This window comes from Tyto alba, unplaced genomic scaffold, assembly GCF_018691265.1.
Source record: "Tyto alba isolate M040663 unplaced genomic scaffold, T.alba_DEE_v4.0 Super-Scaffold_27, whole genome shotgun sequence".
Classification (NCBI taxonomy): domain Eukaryota; kingdom Metazoa; phylum Chordata; class Aves; order Strigiformes; family Tytonidae; genus Tyto; species Tyto alba.
The window spans coordinates 11,938,281-11,960,818 of record NW_024881301.1 but is presented as its reverse complement, the minus strand read 5'-3'; the positions used below and the strand labels follow the sequence as shown (position 1 = coordinate 11,960,818).

General features: G+C 36.9%; 1 protein-coding gene across 9 annotated transcripts in view; it reads right to left on the bottom strand.

Moving 5' to 3' along the window:
- The window catches only part of PTPRM (protein tyrosine phosphatase receptor type M), a 490,776-nt gene that overhangs the window by 208,693 nt on the left and 259,545 nt on the right, over positions 1-22,538 (bottom strand). For all 9 annotated transcript variants that reach the window (XM_032987657.2, XM_032987659.2, XM_032987658.2 and 6 more), the window contains exons 8-11: positions 19,595-19,903; positions 16,312-16,421; positions 10,516-10,717; positions 5,966-6,068 (exon numbers count right to left, since the gene is read on the bottom strand). In XM_032987657.2, coding sequence (XP_032843548.1) covers positions 5,966-6,068; positions 10,516-10,717; positions 16,312-16,421; positions 19,595-19,903 — 724 coding nt within the window. The remainder of the gene's footprint in view (positions 1-5,965; positions 6,069-10,515; positions 10,718-16,311; positions 16,422-19,594; positions 19,904-22,538) is intronic.

The following is a 22,538-nucleotide window of genomic DNA, read 5'->3' as shown; positions in this document are numbered from 1 at the left end:
GTTCCCTCAATGAAACTGAAATTGACCCTTCTGCTGTAAATAATTATACTTGTTGCTATAAAGAAGTGACAATTATGGGCATTAATAAAACCCCATCCCTTCTGTCCCACAGACATTCTCAAACAAGTTTACTGTCTGTCTTACAGGTTGTAAAACTATGATTTGGAAATACAGTTTGCAGGCAAGAGCTGACCCTACAGCATACAATTCAAGCCTTTATGTTTACAGACCATTGAACAATAGAAAGGATCCTGTGGCAAGCAAATTAAAGAATGGACAGTAAGTTCCTTTCATGCTCTTTAGACCTTGTGGTCTCACAGTATTTCAAAAAGCTATATTTTGAACATGACATTTCAGAATACTAGTGAGTTAGTAATGCGACTTGATCATATATAGTAACATTATTTCACCATAACAATTTCTTTATCATAAATCTACCAAATATCTATACTATTTTATCAGCGAGCTCTTGAAAGGCCAAAGTTCACTTTTCATTTTATTGGGAAGCTTTCCAAATCTCTCCTGGTTAATGTACAGTTTTGATATTTCTCTCCTCAGCTGTGTCTACATGAGATTTTCTTTTTTTTCATTACTGCATTCCCATATAATGTCACTCGGAATAGAAGGAAATTAAAGTAACATGTTAGCATTACATAATGTGCTAGGTAGGAACTGTGAGAGGACAGAGCTAAAAATACAGATATTGCAGTGCTTTTATTTGCATGTGCTGTTGCCATGTTTTTGCCCACAGAATACTAACATGTCTCTTATTGTGCAAATCAGCATTTTCCCATTTCAAAACTCATGTGTTCACTTATCCTGAATTTATAATCATACTCATGATGTCTGCCTCCATAATTCATGCATGGGAACTAATGCTGCACTCTTACCATGCAATGAAGAAACTCAGACTGAGATACCAGTACCTCTTCTTCTCTGAGAAGTGGATTGAAACTTTGAGGCCCAGTCCTGTGTCTGCCATGTACTCACAACAGCAAATGCAAGTGCCCCATGGTCTCTTCAAGGTTATGGAAAGTATCCTGAAACTTTTGTATTCAGAGTGCTTGAAGCCCTGCTGGTTTTGAGTTCCAATAATATCTGCCATGGGTTTCCAAACAGCCTGGCTAGCTTGATAGTTTTTGTTTGGATTTCTTGATTGTCGGTGAAACAATTTAATCTGCTGATCTGTTGACTAGGTATTTCTGTGAAGGCAGTAACTGAAGAGTAAAGGTAGGTAGTAGTTTCTCTGGAAGGCTGTCTGTCAGATTGGAGGGTCCTGCAAAAGCTCTCTCGGGCTTCAGATGATCCCATTTCTTTGTATGGAAGTATCTGAACAGTATTGTAGGCCCTAACTGATGTGGTACAAGGAGTGAAAACTCCTACTGCCAGCCTATGAGAAAGTGAATAGACACAGTGACAGAGCAGGGAGGATGGCCAAACACATAGAAGGCTGATCCTCATGGCATCAGGCATGACGAACAAAAGAGATGAGGCCCTAAGACACATCCTCCTACCTTACAATGTGTGTGGCAGGGATGGGAAGGCAATTGTGACCTTTGCTTTGTGTACAGTGCATCGTGGTTCCAGTAGGGAACTGCTGAATTACATACAAGTCTCTGTGTTTCAAAGGTGATCACCTCAGTTTGATTAGCTCCTTCCTACTGATAGTCAGTGAGTAGGAGTTAGGTGTCCTCTGTTACTCATTTAAGAATCATACTATGAGTGTTGTCACTCATACGGCTAAGTCATATATGGAATGAAGTACTCCCTGGACTTGGGCTGACAAAGGTTTCTTTACACCATTCATCTTTCTTTGAATCATGCTCTTCCTATCCTAAGGACCATGTGCAGATGGCCTTAATTCCTCCTGTGACAAAGAAGTTGGTATTTACAGGGTGCCTTTAGAGGTCAGGATTAGGCCAATAAGAAACTTAAATATCTGTGGCATTTAGACAATCTGAACACATCCTGAAGTGCTTAGCTGATGAAGTAGTAGAAAGGAATGCTTATCACTTTAGATAACATGTAGTTTGAAATTTCTATGGTAGTTTTCACCTGCACTTCAAAATACTTAATAACTTTATATGGCCTTTTGGGCTGAAATATAATATACTTCTTCAGGGAAGAGAAATTAAAAGTATGTTTCAAAATTAAGCACTTCAAGTGAAGAATTGTTTACTTAATTTTCCCAGTAGAGTTGTTCTTATTCATGCATGCTGAAGAAGCTGGGCACACTGATGATAAAGGGGATGCACTGAGACTACACAGACTGCCTTCACTCTAGCACACTCTCAGCTTTTGGCTCACATAATTCAAAGTTTATTTGTTTCCTTCTGCATGTTTTCTTTAAGGTACTTCTAAATCATAACACTTGGCAATCGCTGCAATTCTCTCTCTTCCTCACACCCCATCTGGGTTTTGCAGCCCCAGGTGCTGCTGGACTGATCCCACGTGCTCCTAAATGCCGAATATTGCACCCACAGGGCGCTGCTGGTTAACATGCTTGGCCCTCCTCTCACTTCAGGCTGGAAGAGGAAAGCACCAACAGCCTGTGGTGTCTACACATGCAGAAAGGGTGGCCGAATGGCCCATTAACTGATTAGAAGGGTTTAATGGGGCAAATCCAGCTGAGCCAAACTCTGTAATGTAATATAAGAAAGAGACCAGGAGGCAGAGAAGAGCCTGGATGGCCTTGCTATCTTTCTTATCCTTCTTGCTCCTCTTCCCGGTTTGCTGCTCCCAGAGTGCTTGCTATGCCAAGTGGTTTTGGTCTTAACTGGGCCAAAATCTTTGAGATGTTTACTGTTAAGGCTTTTTGAAGATGTGGCACAGAATAGCAGGAGGAAGGTGGTATGGTGACAGCATTTTGCTGATTATGTAAGCAAGATAAAAGAAGTGGAAACACTTAAGATTTATCACGGCAAGACTGAATGGAAATCTTTGTGACAAAGAAAACTTGCTCCTCCACGCTGATGCTAAGAGCTTGAAGGAAAACTTTTCCAGAGAAGGTCACAAGAACCTTTTATAATGGGATGCGGTAAACAATCTAAAGCTCTTTCTGACATAGGTGAATATATAAATAACACTAAATACATGCAGTCACTGAGCATTGCATTTTTCATTTCTTTGTATGAGCCAGATCTCTGTAACAAATTAGCATTCCTTAGTTGAAGCATATGGAACTGAACAATCTATATACCTGCAGACAATTTAGCCTCAGGGTAATTCAAAATTTAGGCTAACTTGCCCTGAAGAAGTAAAAGGTAGAAATGATACTGCCTGGGAAGACTGAGTCCCTAAACAGATGTTGAAGAGTCCTCATATAAAAAATACTTGTATCTGTATGCTTTTTATGCAAATTCTTTAAAACTTTACTGACTTAAATACACGTCTTTGGAAAAAAGAGAATATCCACACAAGACATATATTATACAATATCCACAGAGCCATCATCTTAAATAGAAAAAAAAAAAAAAAAAAAAAAAGCCTTGTAAATTACAGTAATTCTAAAAATCAAAATAGCTTTGCCAGCTGTTAAAGAAGTGCATACATTCAGCATTACTGAATGCATTACTGCTTTAAACAGATATAATTCCAAAATAATCTCCTTGAAATAAACACAGAAACAGCCGTAAAACATGCTGGACCTGAAATTGAAGACAAAGCAAGCAGTATTTGTTGTACTAAAACACTGACAAAATACATTTTAATCATGTCCAGTCTTATGAATTCTAAACCAACATGGAATGTCATTTGGCTTTCATGATTAATGTGTACTTTATCATTGTAAACAGAGCTTCCTGAACATTTCTATAAAGTCTGCTTTTGAATAAACATTTAAACAATCAGCATTGCCCCTTCTCTCCTTTTATGTTGTGGTGGTTGTGTGCTGATTCTAAATAAGGTATAAGATAGTGGGATTTTTCATATTTAAGTAGATAAAACTAATTTAATCACAGAATAAAAAGCTGAAATTCTGAATGACCTCAGGTTTTAGCTTTGTTGACTTGAATGGTAGAATTTGTACTCTCCTTATCCATCTCAAGAATTAAAGAATTTTATGTGACATGGCTGATGTACTGATCAATAAAACAGCAACAATCATTTACACTGCAAGTTTAGTGCAGTTTCAAAAATCTGCATTAACTAGACGGTAGTTGTAGTAGAATCAATAGACAAAGCATCTCGTTTAGTGATGTGCATAAAGGAAGCATGACTAAACTTTTAACACCCAATGAATACAGATTAAGATGATTACATCCATATGCAGAATGAGTTCTTCAAACTATGCAATGAAGGTGTGCTTGAGAGTGTAATGTACAACAAAATATTAAAAGTATTAAGAAATTCTTACTTTAATTTTCACTCGCTGCTTCACTCAGTATTTACATTATGCGTCTGCAGTCAGCATTCATTTTATTTTAAGATCTGTTGCAAAGGACCTTGGTAAATTTGCTGCTCTGTGTTCATCTATCAGTTCTATACCTTCATGTTACTTTAAATCTCTCCTCCTATTTTCCTAACCACTCATCCCCTTATTTGGCACACTTTAATCTCCTAACTAGCTCCTTTCTATTGTCAGTGAAGTTTCTGATGTATCACTGATGCTATAGGAGTCAATCATCTTTAGTTCATGATACAGATAAAAGGAATGAAACTTTTTTATTAATGGTCTAATAAATTTGTCTTTAAATAACAATGACTCCAACTGGTATTATTTTAATCCAGATGCTTAAATTCAGAAGGACTACACTTTGTGAGATAAACTAAAACAAACATCAAATCAGTCTGTTTCTAATCTAATCTGCTAAATCAAACAGTTTCATTAAATCTGCTCTAATTGTTTTCTGTTTTCTTCTCAGCTGGTTCAGACTTCCCCAAAGTGCTACAGTTTCTTTTTAAACAGTTGTCTGAATGACCAACAGGATGGCATTTCCTAAATGCAGACCTACAGACATATAATATCTAATGCAACAATTACTATATTGCATAGTAAAAAACCCCTAATTATATGAAATTTTGAATATTCTGAAGAAACCTAAAGAACATTTACTTTCATTCATGCATATATGAATATACCTGATCTGTATTTCCCACACAAATACAAATTACCAAAAACCTTAGCATGACGATGAAAAAAAATTACAGACATTCACTACAGGAGGAAACTCTTACTACAGTAACAAAAGAATTAGCCATTTTTGATGATACAAGATAAACCAAAAGGAAAAACATCCCAAACCTCTGAAAAATCTCTATTTCTCTAATCTGTACTTTCATTTATTCAGAGTGTTGAGCTCATTATTGGTTCTCATTCAAAATAATCTAACCATTTCTGAGTTTTCTTCAGTGAAAAGTAGGCATCTTTTATTCTAATTAATGAAGAGCTTAGACAGTACTGTGTGTCTGTCAGTGAAATAAACCTCTGCAAATTGGAAATTAATTAATGGATACTATATAGTACTAAAGAATCCACGCTATGGGGTTTCCAGGCTGATTTTTTTCTATTTCTGTTATCATGGTCAATTAAATGTAAATACCTTATGAATGTTACTGTACGTATTGTTTAAATTGGCTAACTTCCTAAGAGTTGATTATCTTAAATCTGTGAAGTAAACAAGAAGAGTGAATATTAAAGATAGTAGCTCAGCATAAAAAATGTGATATGCCCTTGAACTTATAACACTTCAGTAAGCAATTACCTTAAAGAAGCCACCCACACAACAGAACTATGGCTTTGTTTCTTATCTTCAAAGAACAAGCCACATGCATCTGGATCAAATCCTTTAAACAATACAGGAACACTCAACATCAAAGCACTTTCATTTTCTTCAGCAATCTAATTTAATTAGAGCTAATACAAACAAGAATTTAAACACTGATTGCTGTGTAGAAAATCCCCAGAAAACATGTTCAATAAATTAATCAATTTGCTTTTAATTTTATAAAGATATTTTCCCAGTACCTGACAGGAGCGCCTCTGCTCTGTGCAGGTTTCAGCAAGACTGTCACAGTGCTGTCAGTTTGATTCAAAGGTGTTTCAAGTTCATATGGTGGCATAGAGGGTGCTAGAATAAGAAAAGAGGTAAAAATAATCATTATTCCTTTATTTCCTCTTTCAAGAGATGTATCTTTATTTGCACAGGTAGTTTTAAAGAATTCTTCAAATATAAAGACCATATTATAGGTCTAAGATGCTCTCTGTTACAACACAAGTGTGAGACAATTGTTAAATAACTTCAGCAAAAAAAGCTCAAAGAAATTGCAGCTCACTGCCAATTTCAAGACAGGAAACAGATACTACTAGGAGTAAGTTTGCAGAAAGTATTGGGAATCCATGACTTGGAAATGGAAAGTTATCTCAAGAAGAGCATCTGCAAATCTGCATGCTGAAGCAATGATAGCTTTTGAAACTGAGCCCAGCTTTCTCAGTATGTCAGTGGTATTAGGATGCACTATCAGAATTTGTCATTCCTGGAATTTTAACTAGCGCTGTATAACTGTCCTGGGTCTATTGTCCACCACAGACATAATTTACAGTAATGAATCAGGATCATCACCACAAGAGCTTATCCTAGTCTGAAGCCACACTCAATAGCACTTTTGTGAACTGTGTCTTCATTAAGGAATTACAGTTGTGATTAAAACAAATGATGCCTCAGTTACTGTCTTTTACTGTTGCTACTTTTTTCAGTACTATCACCTAGTCACGTTTTTAGCATTATATTGGATGGAAGGCTGCTCAGCTAATTGGTTGTTTAGCAGTCTGTTGTATCCTTATTGTCCAGTTGTCAATGATGATACACAATGAAGAGATTTAAAGGCTACAGAAGCAAAAAGTGGTCACTGCAATGATCTTTTCTGACCACAGGAATAATGCCAAGCAGTGAACTTCCCTAAACCTGATTGAAAAAGGAAATACGTTTGGGGGGGGGGAAGATCTTTTCTTTATCAGGTTCATCCAATGGCTAATTATGCTTCGCGTTGAACATGGAGACCTACTAGGCATCTCAATTTGTTCAGCTTCACCTTCCAGCCACTGGATACCTTGTGTACCATACTGATGAAGTTACCCAGAAGTTACTGATGAAGTAACCTCTAGGCTCCTCTAGCAAACCGAATAGCTTCAAAAATGTAAGTCTTTCTTTCAAGTATGTTTTCCAATCCTTTTCACCTTCCCAGTAGTAGCTGCATCTACTTGAAATGTATATTAACTTCTCCCTCCTTTATCCATATTGCCATATATATACAAGTAAAGATTGCACTAACACTTTTGTCCACAACTCTTCAGTCTGCTGTGAAAATCTTAACGTCTTCATCGCTTTTCGTTCATATTCACCAGTTTTGAAATGCTTCACAAACAAAAAAATTAATCTTCAAATACCTCCTTGTAAGATGAGAGGGTTTTAGTCTGTTTACAGTCTTGGATATAATGCACAAACATTTAGACTAATCAGTTTAAGTAATCTGGCTGTCCACTTTGAGAAGCCTAAGGGCATAATATTACACAGAACTTCAAAGATTCTAACACAGTTTTCACATATTTCAGTTTTTCATATCCAGAATTCATTCAATTAATGCCCCATTCTCAAGTTGACCATCCTGAAAATAAAAGAAGCACAGAGTAACTGCATCTCTAAAAAGCTAGATGAACTCTGAGCATTTTTGGAACACTGCAAGAGTAATTTATTGCCCTTGGTCTCCTGCCCATATCTTAACAAGCCTTGTAATCTTCCTGATTTATGACTCTTAGGTCCCTACTTGCACTCTTTACTAATCTTAGTCTCCATCCACCAAAATTGTCTTTCTGTCCAGGATATGAGCTGTGGTTCTCCCAGTCCCACCTTTTAGTCCTGTCTACTTTTCCTCTTCTCCACAGATACTCAGACATTATCTATTCTTACACTCTTCTACTGTCTAGGTTAGGACTCTTCCTCCTCCACACTGCTCACAAGTCAAGATGGAGTTTATCAATAAACAGAGAAAACAGGAGATACTCTTCCTGTTCAGTTTTTGCAACTGCACGCCCTGGTGTTCAGCAGCAGAAAGCTCAGATACACTAGAAGGTGAGGCCCCTAGAGACACCAGTGTTGGGCCACACGGAGTTGATGAACACAGGCAAGGCTCTAAAAGCTTGGGGAACTTAAATCCATTTAGCAAGTATGGCATCTATGGTGACATTCACTGCTCAGTTCTGTGAAGTTTCTGCCATTTGTGTGCAAACTGCAACATTAACAAATTGCCTAAATATGGACAGATTTTCAGAGTGATGACTCAGAGTAATGTCTATCTTCTTGCTAAATATTTAAATCCCTGTTTGAAAGCACTTCAGCAATGTATCAGTCACTAGAATCTTTCATGATGTCAGCCATGTTCGTGAAATGGATGAAATTCTTAGTATAAAAGGCAGCATACAAAATTTCAGCCTGCACAGCTGACTTTTGATAAAGCTATATGCAACAGAAAACAGTCTTCTAATAGAGTGCTCATCAGTTTTGATGGCATGCACTGCTACAAGCTCTGCTTTTGGTAATACATATTAACATACAGATCACTTCATTCATCACTGCCAATCACACAACTGTAGAATGAAACATGGAAACTACTTACAGTAGAGAATAGTACTACCCAAACACTTAAGACAGGAAATTACGAGTATTTTATTCAAATGAAAATGGAGTCTGGAGTTAGACAAAGTAAAATGCAATGACTCCATTCAGAAATTTGTCAGAATGCACTGTTGCCACCTCATCTGTTTCAAAAAATAGTGAAACCTTTCATATATAAGTGTTCAGCAGTTTTTTTTCACATCTCTCCAAAATGGAGAGCACTGGCCACATCAAGAGCCTCAAAGCCTTACAGTTAGACAATGAGATCACAGGCCAATAGCACTGAGCAGAGGGTACCATATTCAACAGCTAAAATTTCAGTTGTGATTTTTCAGTGATACTAGGAAATGTAAGCATTCTGCTTCTATTTTAAATTCAACAGGACATTGGCTTTAACTACGCATGGACAAGTTATAAACATTCCCTGTTAGTGCAGTAACTAACATGAAGTAATGAGAGGGTGGGGTGCAGACAAGACAGCTTGTGGCACCTCGCCACATGGTAGCTTGGAAGTTAGCCTCATTCCCAAGCATGCCTGCAATGTCTGTTCACACTAATGAGTTTCAGTTGGTGGCATATCAAATTTAGAAAAGAACAACAATTTAAGATCCAGCACTATTCCCAAATGTCCAGATTCTCATCCACTCTCAACAGTCTCCTTCCTTCCTCATTCTAATAAGGGCTGATTCTGACATCCTAACTCATATCAAGTCTTGCTGTGTCAGAAATTGATTTCTGACAAGAGAAAGTTTTTGCTGAGTATAGGAAAGGGGATGAAAAATGAACCACATCTTTACTAATCAGTATTAATTATGTTTATATTTTCTATAAAGAATAATTTTATAACTTGAAAAATATTTTTTTTTGTCTATGAACATCTGTATTGGCAATAATTTCCACCTTGCATTAACCACCCTTTGCTACAATAAGAAAAAATAAATTGCTCTATTTCTGATTAACACTTGTTACTTTTTTTCATTCCAGTGAGGACAGAAAATGAGTGATGGGGAAAAGTACACAGAGTGAGAAGAGTAAAAGAGAAAGAAGATTTTGTACCCAAATGCTTTCCTTTATCCTTTCTCAAAAGCACAGTTGACCACAAATAGATAAGGCAATTTTCTATCAGTATTATCAAGGAGCTGTTAGTTTAATTCCCAGGAAGACTGTAAAGAAGTGAAGAGTAAAGGGATTTCAACTGTAACTTCACAAAACATTTTGTCATCATTACATAAGAATTTTGGAGGATGCAATAGTATTGCATCCCATCAGCTAGAGAAATTGTTACTCTGCCTCTGGGGGGAGGGGGCTTTAAAATATTGTTCATGGATCTGCAGAAGTGACAGAGTCGTGCTGCTGTTATCTGAAAATCGCTAGTCCTGATGTTCTTGTCTAGTACAGTTTCATATCCACTTCAGTCTACACGCCTGCTAGGAGCATACGCAGGCTGGCAGTTAGCAGCACTTTCTAAGGGAGTGCTAGACATATAGTATTTCTGCTCTACTCTCAATTGTTCATGGCTCATTAAAGAGATTTTCCAGAACCGTTACTGTACTAATTTAGAATCATGTCAAGGCTGACTAAGCTCTGAATGAAACCCTCATTCTCATGTCCAAAAAACCCTATGCTAAATGTTGCAACAGCAGCTGGCACTGACTGCAGGCACATAATTCATAGGGTTTCTTGGGTGATAAGTTACAGTTGTGAACAGGAATTTCAAAGTACTAGTGATATTTAAGCACTTGGAAGTTTTTCAGTTATGTTAATATATGTCACTTTGACATCTTCAGGGATGAAGATGTATTTCACTTTTTCAGTTTGCTGCTTTTTACATCCTAAAGAAGAAAACAACAAAAGAATTACCCATGTCATTATTATAAGCAAATAATAATATTATTTAACCAAGTACCTGATATTTTAGTGGTGAACTGATTTGTTATTGGAGGTCCAAAGCCTTTAGCTGTGCTGGCTCTGATGGTAAAAGAGTAGGTAGTGCCAGGATACAGTCCAAAAAAGAGATAGTGCGTTTCATTTCCCAGCTTTGAGACTCGTCCACTTTGATTGGATAAATCTATTTCTGGGTCAAAGGAACTGACTGCTTTGTAGGTGATCTGAAAAAGAATAAAAAAGTTATAAACTGCCTTCAGCAGATGGACAGAGATTGCATCTTTATCCAGTAAACCCTTCTGATGTATGCGCTGTCAGACATTTTATGATAAGCTATCTTACTCTCTTACACTCTTCAAATCCTGAATCCCGTGAAGGGACACAGAAACTCAGCCATAACTGGTATGAGTTATTACTTTTATAGATACAGAGACTTAGAGGCAGCTAGATTACAACTCTAAAGGATGGACTCAGGCTTACATTAATTCCTTCAAGATGCTGGCTTTAACAGTGTCATATTTTGAATTCATCTTCCTGTTGCTTTTGATCGACAACAATAACAAAAGCAAAACAACCAGGTAAAAACAGATAAGCAAGTAACAGAAGCTGTAGCCCCCACTTCCAGCTTACTTCACTATAATTATACTTTGCTCTGAATAAGATTATCTGTAGAAGATGATAAGGGCAGCTTAAGGCAAATTTTTCAGAAAGTGGGTAAAGCTTGTATTTTAGTCTGAAGCTTAGCTATTGCAATTGCTAATTTGGAATTTTTCAGGTTATTAGATTGTACCTTGGTCAGATTCTCATTTGGAGGAAAGAAGAGATAAAATGTTAAGTAATATATGCAGAATGTATATTGTATTCTCAGTTCCTTTTTTGATTCAAACAGTATTTTTAGTTTTCATTAGAAATGTTAATGTAAGTTCACAGTAAAACTTGATCCAGATTTCTCCTATTAATTACTAATTTCCACGCACTGTAATGAGAATTTAAAAATAAGAAATCCATTAAAAAATTAAAAAGTAAAAGTGATTCATCCCTCATTTTTAAAGTTTCATTTGTATGCAAATAAATTCAACATTTATTATATAAAGTGATAGTTGACATTCTTTTTTGCTATATTTATTCCATATCATTATAACTAAGAAGACACATAAAACAGTACATAGAAACATCTAAGCGTTGGCATTACACACCTTAAACACTTGCAACTTCCTAAAACCTCTGACTTAATGAAAATTGATTTTTATATGACCCATCTAATATAACATCAACAAAGTGTTGAAAATTAGTAATAAAAAGTTTTCTACCACCTAGATAAACCCCAACATTATTTTGGTAGATACAGGCAGGTCCTCTACAACTCCTCATCCATAAATTGAACTGAAAGTGCTTTAAAACCCACTCAACTAACCCTCCTAATTATAACAGTAGACAGAAGATTATACTACCAAATATATGAACTTTTATCAGTAAAGAAATTAAGGTTACATATTGTCTAAAAGAATCTCCCTTTCTGATGGTAAGTGTTCTTATGTCTGCTTGTCAGAGAATGGGTCATAACTTTTTTTTTAGATTTTGAAAGACAAGTTAGACAACTACATCACAACTGTTATATACTGTTGATCTGTTTTTCCACAGATATGTGAACTAAATGACTTGCTGCAGCTCCCTTTAACTCTGTTTTCTGTATTTCTATGGTTCTTAACTGGATTTTCCAAAATCTCATTTAAGTTTTATTCAAAACAATACCAAGTTATTAGAGACTGCAGACTATGTCAGATTTTTACAAAATTTTTTTGCAGTGCTTAGTTATTAAGTAGCTAAGTGGCTGATATTCCATAAAGAAATAGGTTCTTACATGGATCATGCAGAACACATGAAAAAAAAAGTGTTTTCCCTGGTATAAATGAACTTGCAGTTTCTATATTCCACTTCTACTTGTAAGACTGTTCCTACCATTTTTTTTTTTTTAATACTGATTTCTTACATCCACCATTGCTAATGCCAGTTCAGCTTTGCAGTGATGAAAAAAAAAGGGCATGAGGGTAATTTTCTCACTGGATGTTGAATATTTTTATCAAATTTAGATAAAAGATTGCCCAAAGGACTAATCCTTTTATTCCTACAACTATGGACCTGTACTGGTGATAGAGGAGCAAAATGGCATAATTTGTCATTATAACATTTCTTCCTCTAAAGGCTTATTTCTTTAAATATTGGTAAAACAATTGGATTTGCACTTATTTTCAAAATAGAAATGAATACTTTAATACTTGATATTTCACCACACAGTTTTTTCCACGACATGTATTAAAAGACTGTCTCCTTCAGGCACTAAAAACAAAAGCCTGGCCCCAGAAAACAGACTAAGTTATGAGATTTTTAACAACACAGAAAGTTAGGTACTCAGAGTAAGAAATGCTAGACACAGAGGTGAGATTGAGCAGGGATGCAGACTCACGACTGCACATTAAGTTCATCTATCTGCTGGGATCAAGATCCTGGGAACTCCTGCTGAAAGAAGATGTCTGTTGCTGTAGACTTAAGGCTGCTCCTATAAAAAACAGCTACCAGCTTAAGAGCTTGCCCTGGAAAGAGCAATCTTGCTCCTATGTCTGGCTCAGGCTTACATACTTGCAGTTTTGCCTCACCCAAGCTGCATGTCTTCAACCCTAAAGTACCTGGCACTCTTGTACTTGCTTTCTTCCTGGCAGTACAATTCTTTCATTCCTGGTTGTGTACAGCCCAGTGGTGGATGACAGGTGAATGGAAGGAGCATTCACCCCTTGCTGCAGCTCTGCACCAGAGTCACTCCCCTGCAGGTAGACTATCATGAATTGGGGAACTCCTCAGGCTGAAATGTCCCCTACCTAGGCCTCCCCCTTACTAGGTTAGTGCTCATCTTCTAGGCTGTTGTCTGAAAGGTGAATGCTACAAGGACCACAGTTTTGATGAACATACCAAAGGTGGCATATGTTTGTGTGCCAGGCTTGTGTTTGTGGTGGGGGGTTTTGGTAGCAGGGAAAGGGGCTACAGTGGTGGCGCCCCATGAGAAGCTTCTCGAAGCTTCCTAAGCTCCAAGTCAAACCCACCTCTGGCCAGGGCTGAGCCAATTAGCAATGGTGGCTGCGCCTCTGCGATAACATATTTAAGAAGGGGAACCTGGAAGGAGGAGTTGTAAGGAGGAGTCGTAAGGAAAACATCTGTGCAAACACGAAGGTCAGTGGAAGAAAGGAAGAGGAAGGGGGTGAGGTGAGCTGGAGCAGAGACCCTGCGGCAGCCCGTGGTGAGAGGGCAGGGCCGCCCTCCCCACCACCCATGGAGGTCTACGGAGCAGAGGCCCATCTACAGCCTGTACAGGACCTCATGCTGGAGCAGGTGATTATACCTGAAGAAGGCTGAGACTCTGTGGGAAGAAACCCCCGTTCAGTGTCAGGAGGACTGCACCATGCGGGGGTGACCCATGCTGGAGCAGCTTGGGAATGGCTGCAGCCCATGGGAAGGCCTCGTGTCAGATAAAGTTTGTGGAGGACTGTCTCCTGTGAGAGGGGAATCACGCTGGAGCAGGGGAAGAATGAGAGGAGTTCTGCCCCCCGAGGAGGAAGAAGCAGCATGACTGACAGAACCCCCCCATTCTCAGCCCCCTGCACCACTGGAGGGAAGAAGGTAGAGAAACTGGGAGCAAACCTGAGCCTGGGAAAAAGGAGGGGTGGGGCGGAAACTGTTTTTACGATGTGGTAATGCTTCTCACTGTCTTACTTTGTCTGTTAAGTGTTGCTAGTGTCTGTAATAAATTTATGTTCTTTTTTGTTCTTCCCCTAATGGATCTGTCTTTTGCCCATGACTGTAACGAGTGAATCACCCCTCCCCATCCTTATCTCTATTCTGAAGCCTTTTGCTTTATTTTCTCCTTCCCAGTCCTGAGGGGGAAGGGGAGAGTGAGAGGCTTCACGGTGCTCAGCTGCCCTCTGCACTCAAACCACAACAGTTTGTACAACAGCAGCTTTACTGGCTATGCTTTTTAGATCAGAATTGTTGATTTACACAGAGACAAGGCTTAGATGCCTCTTTGTCTAAGCTTTGGCTTGCAACAAGGCGTAGGCAGGAGCTAGACACCTCACTTCTCAAGCATGGGTGATTTGGAGCTGTACTGGATGCACTAGATTGACAGCACAATGATCAATCAGAGACATCATGGATACTGAGACATCATGGATAGTCTAAATCAACCTATAAAACACAGGTACCAAAATCTCAGCTAGCTTGTCTGGATCTTATCCTGTGAGCTACTTCAGTTAGCTAAAATATACTTGAAGTATACTTCTATACTTCACTTGAAGTATACGTTTAAAATAGGTAACATGTCCCTGTAATTCACTGTGTATATTTGTTGGCCTCCAGGTAGTTTACCAGTCATATTTATAAAAACTCTGTGATACATTTTAGGCTTATAAGCAAATATCAGGGCAGAAAAAGTATTGACAAACAAGCTTTCAGCAACTAGACGTCTGCTCATATTCAGCCACCTGTCTGGACTGAGTTGGCATCTTTAAAACAAGGGACAATTTGGCTGCATCAGTCTGTTGGTACCTTTTACTTAAAAATTAATCAAATCAAGTTTCTGATTGCCTTGCTCCCTCTGTCTCTGCTTTGAGGGGTATTAGATAAATGGTATAAGGAGATATCAGTATTTTCTTTTCAATATTCTCTCCACTGTTGGAATGTGTTTGATGTTCAGAGACTTGCACAGTCCTGACTACCCTAGAAAGTCTGGCCAAGATATTCTTTACCATCTCTCAATACAACTGCATAATTCCCATTACAACTGATGGAGTTATGTATGTATATACATTTAAGAATGAACTGCATGTATACAGTGCATATACTCCTCAGCAATGTAATTAGACATGCATGCATTTTCCTAAATAGAAAGATAATTCACCACTGTGTGTTTCTATGTACATAAAGCCTAACATCAATAAAAACATTAACATACTAACTAAAACATTCTGATCCCTGAAGATAGGCAACTGTTGAACTAGCTGAAAAGTAGTTAGCTTTATGAAAAATCAATTCATACTTTTTCATAACATTTCATCCTCTTACAATAAAATAGTTTTCAAAACAGTATCAATGGGTTACATTCAATTTAACTTTTCTTTTACACCATATCTCACTTAGGTGTTTTTTTTTTAAAAACAAAGCATTTCAATACCGATTTTGTAGTAAGGTCAGGTAAGAAGCTTAACAGTGATTACTGTCTGACAGCTTAATCTGTGCAGTCTTTTGTCAATTTTTCTAAAAGGTATTCAGGCAGAGGTTCCACATGAGGAAAAGCAGCGATTTTTAGATATCTAGCAACATACAATTTTGTCAAATTTGCATTTTAAAAATGCTAGATTTTTTTTAATTATGCCTGGTTGTTTCTATTACAATAGGCTTCCTGTTATGTGTCTTATCTAAATGTGATGTTGACTGTCATCACTGTTTTACATCTCCTATTTTTTAAAAAATTCACTAAGATCTGTCTTTCAACCTTTTAAATATTTGATCCACATTACTAGGTAGAATGCTATATCACATGGCTCTAAAAATAACAGTTTTCTTAAAGCTGATAACCCAGGAACATTTTGGGTCCTGCATAATTCACTCCTATATTATATATTTCATTTTATTACTTTGTAAGTGCTACTATATTCAAAAAGAAGATTAATTTTACACAAACTGGAAAAACAAATCAACTTTATTTCTCATTATGCACTTTCGAAAATCAAAACTATACATAAAAATTGAAACATGGCAAAATGCTAGGTACCTCATACAAAGTGATCACACCATATGTTTGCACTGGCTCTCTCCATTGAAGAAAAATCTTCTCTTCAAAGGTACTCCCTTGAATGGATTCAAGTGGCACAGCACCTGGGACTAATGGATAAAAACAAGGAAAAAATACTGTTTTGAGAAATATTTCATGAGACACTCCACTTAATATTTGCGCTGCTGAGGCATAAAAACCATCCCACTATTACTTCCCCAAGACTGAAGCAAAGGGCAGAGTATCTCAAGAGGAGAATGACTTATTTAACAAGATTATGCCATTAAGGAAACTTACACGTCACCTTCAGTGTAAGAAGGAATAAGTGAGCATTGCACTTTTCCCATAAAACACTACTGATGAAAGCAAAAGACAGATTAGCTTTTTATAAGGAATTAGGTGATATCTCATATATATATTCTTATAAATAAAATCTACTTGTGATACCCACTTATCAATAGTGTTAATGTCCCATAGTGAAAAACATACAAAACTTTCATATATGAAATGGACAAGCACTGAAGTAACAAGGTATAGTTTCAACAGACTGAACTAGAATGGTTAGGTTAGAAAGATGAGCCACATGTTGCATAGAACAGTGATGCTCACTGATATTAGGCCTGAAAATCTACAACAGGGTCTATGTGAGGAAATTATAAATCAGCCAAGCACAGAATCTGACATTATTAATTTTTCTTAAAGTCTCTTAATTTATGAGAATGACCTCTGAAGAGTCAGGGATGTCAGAAGGTTGTGATAAAAGGTATGTCAACCGCTCTCAGGTATCTACTTTTGTTTCCTGTTTGTTCTACAATAAAGTTATCCCTGAACCAGCCTCATGAAGTTTTCAGAGAAGGAGATGCACAAACAGCACATGGACATGTATCTGTAATTTTATTTTTGTAACACTATTTGCAATGGAATGTAAGAAGAAAATTCCGAAAAATGCACAAAGGACTGTTGTGAGGCAACAGGCACTGGTGGGTTAGGACTCTTCCACAAACTGTATGTCAAAATCCAGTAAGATACACTTAACAGTTTCCACATGCTAGAGAAAGAAGGTGGAAACTACTTGCTGCAGTGGTTGAAAGAACTTCTCAGACCCCTTACTGAGATTTACCCAAATGGTTAAAGAATACGAAGATCTGAAAGCAAGACATCTGGTGACTGCTTCCCTCTGCTAGGTCTGGTAGAGTACTATCCTCCTCCGACTGCTCCATGCTGTCTGTCTGGTAGTTTACATTGTTTGAGACTTCATAATGACCTCTCCATAGCTCTCTGCAGAGTCCTCTGCTCTACCAAGGGGGAGTTCCAAGGACACAGGTAGCAATTTCTGAACTGGTTTACCAGTCCTGTATGGACCAGTAAGATTATGCCTTTAGGGTGACCTTAAACCTGTGCACTAAACCTTGCTTCCAAGTAGGAGAGAACTGGCAAAACTCATTTGGAGTCATGAGGTCAATGATTTGTGTGTAAAGGGAGAGGAATTAAACATAGTGTAAGTTGGAAGTATAGGAAAATACTGTGGTAACCCTCTAAAATCATCTGAAGGCCATAAACTCTGAGCAGTTACGCACTGACGGAGGTCAAACACTGGCAGAAGTTACCTAGAGAGGTTGTGGGATACCTGTCTTTGGAGATACTCAGAGCTCAATTGTATTAGACCTTGAGCAATGTGCTCCCACTCAATCTGCTCTGAGCAAAAGGTTGGACTAAATGAGCTCTGGAGGTCCCTTGTAACCTACATGATTGTGTGATTCAAAAAATTATGATCATTTTTTGGGTCAGTATACTCTGCTATGTTACATCCAGATTTATGTACCTTACTGAAAGTGTATGGTATACTAAAAAGTTAGCATTTTTGTCCAAGGTATTCTCTCAACCACTGATGCTGTTTATTAATAGGTCTTGGAATAATATAAAGTTCCAGAGGGCCAGGAATAAGAAAATGTTATGCAAAATTTTAGAGAAAACACATAAACGGCCCAGATAACAATAAGGTCTTTAGCTTTGTCATCCTACAATTGAATTGAATCAAAATTAGAGGATGACAGCAAAATTAATTCTAATTAAACAATTTTTTTGTTAGCTATGCTTTGTGAAATCTATTGCATTAGCAACTATACATTCCTCAACTGTTTCATTTATTCCCTCATATATTTTGATTAGATATTAGTACTACACAAAACCAATACAGCATATATTAAATGATTTAATAGGTTTAAATGACAGACTTTAAGTATTTATTGTAAGAGGAACTCATCATTGCTGAAATTTTTTTCTAGAAATCTTTCCAACACGTTTGCAGTAAATCTATCACTGATCCGGAAGAAAATACAAAGCCATTCCTGTTGAGATTGCAGATGATAAAAATGGGAGGAGTACAGATCTGTTACGTAAAGCAGTGCTAGTCATCTCACAAGGTTCTTTCAACAGTATGCATTTTAAAATGGCTAAAAGCAAGGTCAAAAAAACTAAGGTACACTTGTAGAGGGCACGAAGGGGCTATACCTCAGCACCGAGTGTTCTGGAAAGGTGAAACTGATTCCTGGTGCATGATCAATTCAACAAGGAAGTCCCATTTTAGTATCAAAGCTAATAAAGTTCCAGTACACTCTCTGCATGTATGAACACAACAATATCACAGAGAACTTATTAAGATGGTATAACCTTTTCATGCAATATTATTAGAGCATTACAGAGACACAATGGCAATTCTGCTGTCCATGCTTCAAAAAAGACACAAATTACATTATTGGTCAAAATAAAAAAATGAGATCTGAAAACCCCATGTTAGCTGAAGCTTACTACAAGAAAGGGACTACCTATATATTTCAATGTCTGTATATAGAATATATTGTCTGAATAAGCAACCAACAGCATCCAGTGACTGCAAAGCCAAAGCTAGAGAAATTGAAACCGCAAATAAAAAACAAATATTTAATGCTGAGCATATCACTCAGTAGAAAAGCTCACATGAAGCTACTTTGTACATTCATATGAAATTTCTTCAAACTGAAATTTTAAGAGGCAGAACATAGTTCAAGCACAAGTTATGAGTTTAATGAAGAAATTATTAAATGGCATGTGATGTTATAGGTTACGTAAAAGATCACTGTAACACTTCTAACGAACCCTTTACTGCCTTAAAATTAGTGAATTTGGTGGAAAATCTGTTACAGATTTTAGTGAAAGTGGAACATGCACTTATATAGAAAAGTGTACTGACTATCAGGTAGTATACATGTACAATGTATACATATATGTAAAGACAAAAACTCACCATCTTCATCAGTTTGTACTACAAGTTCTTGGCTTTCTTTTCGTCCTTCGGGATTCATTAGTACTAACTTGATGCTGACATTTGTGTATGGTGATAGATTAGTAATTGTGTGCTGCGGATGTGAACTTTCTGTATCCCAGCTTACTTCTTCTCTCACTTGCTCTTGTCCTCCAGCCTGGTAACGGTAATGGACTGTGAGGTTGTATCGATGGCAACGTGTGACGTTATATCCAAATGGTTCCCAGCATATAGTGATTTGTCTAGATTTGATCTCCACAACTTCTAATTTTCGTGGCCCACGCATTGGATCTGCAAAATTAGCAACATCATTCTGGTATGATTATTTATTCATATTATAATAATAAGTAACATGAGTATTAAGAATTTATACAGTTCTATAAATGACACATAAGCAGAAACAGAAAATCATTGCTTTATTGCTTACAGAATAAATGACAATAAAAGTATAGGTCTCTGAAAAATCAGGAAAAAAACACAGTGAGAAAAGGAGAAAGAAGTGTCTCTGATGAAAAATGAAGAGCAAACAAAATACCAGAAAGTTTTTACCATTAAACTTAAAGTGCATGATACAGTTTAAATGATGCTTACTCTTTTACCTATCTGTTGCTTGCAAAAAATAAATATCCAATTTTCTTTACAAATTAATTTGTGTTAACACTTTTAGAGCAAAAACCTTCACAAATTAAGTCTCTAAAAAGAAAAGGTAATTTTAGGGAAAATTTGCAATACATGGTGATTTTCTCCCAGGACTGTTTACACAAAGAAAAAGTGTTAGGTGGTTCTTCAGTTATTTCTATTCATCTGATTTTAAGTTAGACTGAATGCAATTACTCCATCTTTATTTGGCCAGGACACTAAGTTAATATTCCTATTCCTTTAAAATAGTCCATAGGGTTCTTTTTCCATAAACATTAGTTGTTAATAGCTTCTTTCTTTTTTTCTTTTTTTCTTTTTTTACCACATCTAAAATAAACAGTGGAAATACCTGTTTGCAGTAGTGGTTTAGCAAAGAATCAAAAGAAACAGACAGGAGACACATTAGCCAATATCCTACCGCATTTGTGCTTTCCTAGAGATATCCCAGTTGACAACCAGACATAACTCACATCTAGCAAAATCTTACCCAAGAACTTATGCCTATTGACATACAGGAACCAAAGATTGCTGCTGATGAAGTTCAATTTTCTGCAGTCTTACTGGTCCCAGCAACTGAGATAGAAAAGCGAACCCAAATTTCTACCATATTACAGCAAAAACACTGAGTTGACACACACCCCACATTTTCAAAGCACTGTCATTAACAGAGATATAATCTGGGTGTTTTCATATTGGAGCCCTCAACAAGATTAAAGACAATGTCTGGTTTCATCCACTGCTTCACTAGTTAAATGCTTAGAAGACTTTTAATGAGCTAGAAGCCTCTTATATGTAAACAAATTAATATGCATCTTCCCTCTTTTATGTTTATTAATCAACATGTCTTCACTAGGAATGTTCTAAACAATTTACACAGGATTTCATCTTTTTACTTTTTAATAAAATCCCTGCATGCTTGAAATATTTGTTCAAAGATGTTATTCATCTTAACTCCTTGAAGAAAAGGTGTTAAGAAATTGCTTCTTCTCTCTAAAATCTACAAAGCATGGTATTTTTTCCCCCTTTCAAATCCTGAAACTTTTTTTTTTTTTTTAATTAATTAATTGCTACTACCCAGCAGTGTTAATCACCAATACAGAATATTTGTCAATTGGTGAGAAAATGACAAAGCAAAACAAATTCAACAACAGATCTAATCATGGTCTTCTTTCTAGAGACTAGACTGACTGGTAAAAATGTCCTCACCAAGGATAAATCATTATAGGGCCATTTACCTGCTTCCACAGCCAGACACCCCAGATAAGAATCCTGGTGTTTGGGGTGTTTGAGATATTTTCTGTTGCTACAAAAATAAAGATTAATGAGAAGCAAACCTCAAAGACTGGCAAATCCTAGGACTTTCATGTCTTCCTTAAGCATTTACTTCTGCATAATTTAGACATAAATTTAATGAAAAAGGAGTTTCCCTTTGTTTTAATTTCATATTGGCTTCTAAGCATTTCTTCATTAGGTTAGACTATGAATAGCAAAGAACATTTGATGGGTATTGTGTAACTGTAATGCTATCTGAATGGGCTAAATAGGACTAGAAAATCAACAAAATTGAGGTGACCCTGACATACATTAAGCAGTTGAACAAAACTCCTAGCTGCAAGAATATGAAACAGCCTGCTTAGTTCCACAGTAAGTGCATCAGAAAATTCACAGGGGAGCTGAGAAATCATTTTATTAGAGACATAAAACTAATTCGTAGCATTTCAAAACTGAAAACGAGTGACTGTACAAAAAATCTGGATCAAAACCTGTCCAAGATTTCTGCCCCGGAGGAAGATATTCTCATGTCACATTACCTTAATAAAAAGTACAAGTTAGCCCTCTAGTTAAATCCTGAATTCATTGCTATGAGAATGACAGATAAATTTTCACTTCTAATAAAACATACAAGGGAAAAAAGAGATCAGGTTGTAAAAAGACTGAGACAATACAGCTTTTGTTGATATTCACAGGATAAAGCTCATCAGACAAGGCAAATATCCTGATTGCTTTGGTTCCTGACTCAGTTCTGTAATCTATAGTATCAGATAGCTACGAAGCTCCATCTGTTTTTCTTACCATTCATTCGCAGACTATACAACTGATAGGGCCCTAATGACTCCTTTGTGGGGTAAGCATAGTGTGTCAACCAGTCAATGTGTCAACCAGTCAATGACAGCACTTAGTGGAAAGAAAGGTAGGATATAAAAAACACTCAGAGCAGAGAAAGATATGTAAGGAAAAATAAAGCAAGATCTTATAGTACACACCAGGTGGGATAAACTCTGGTTTA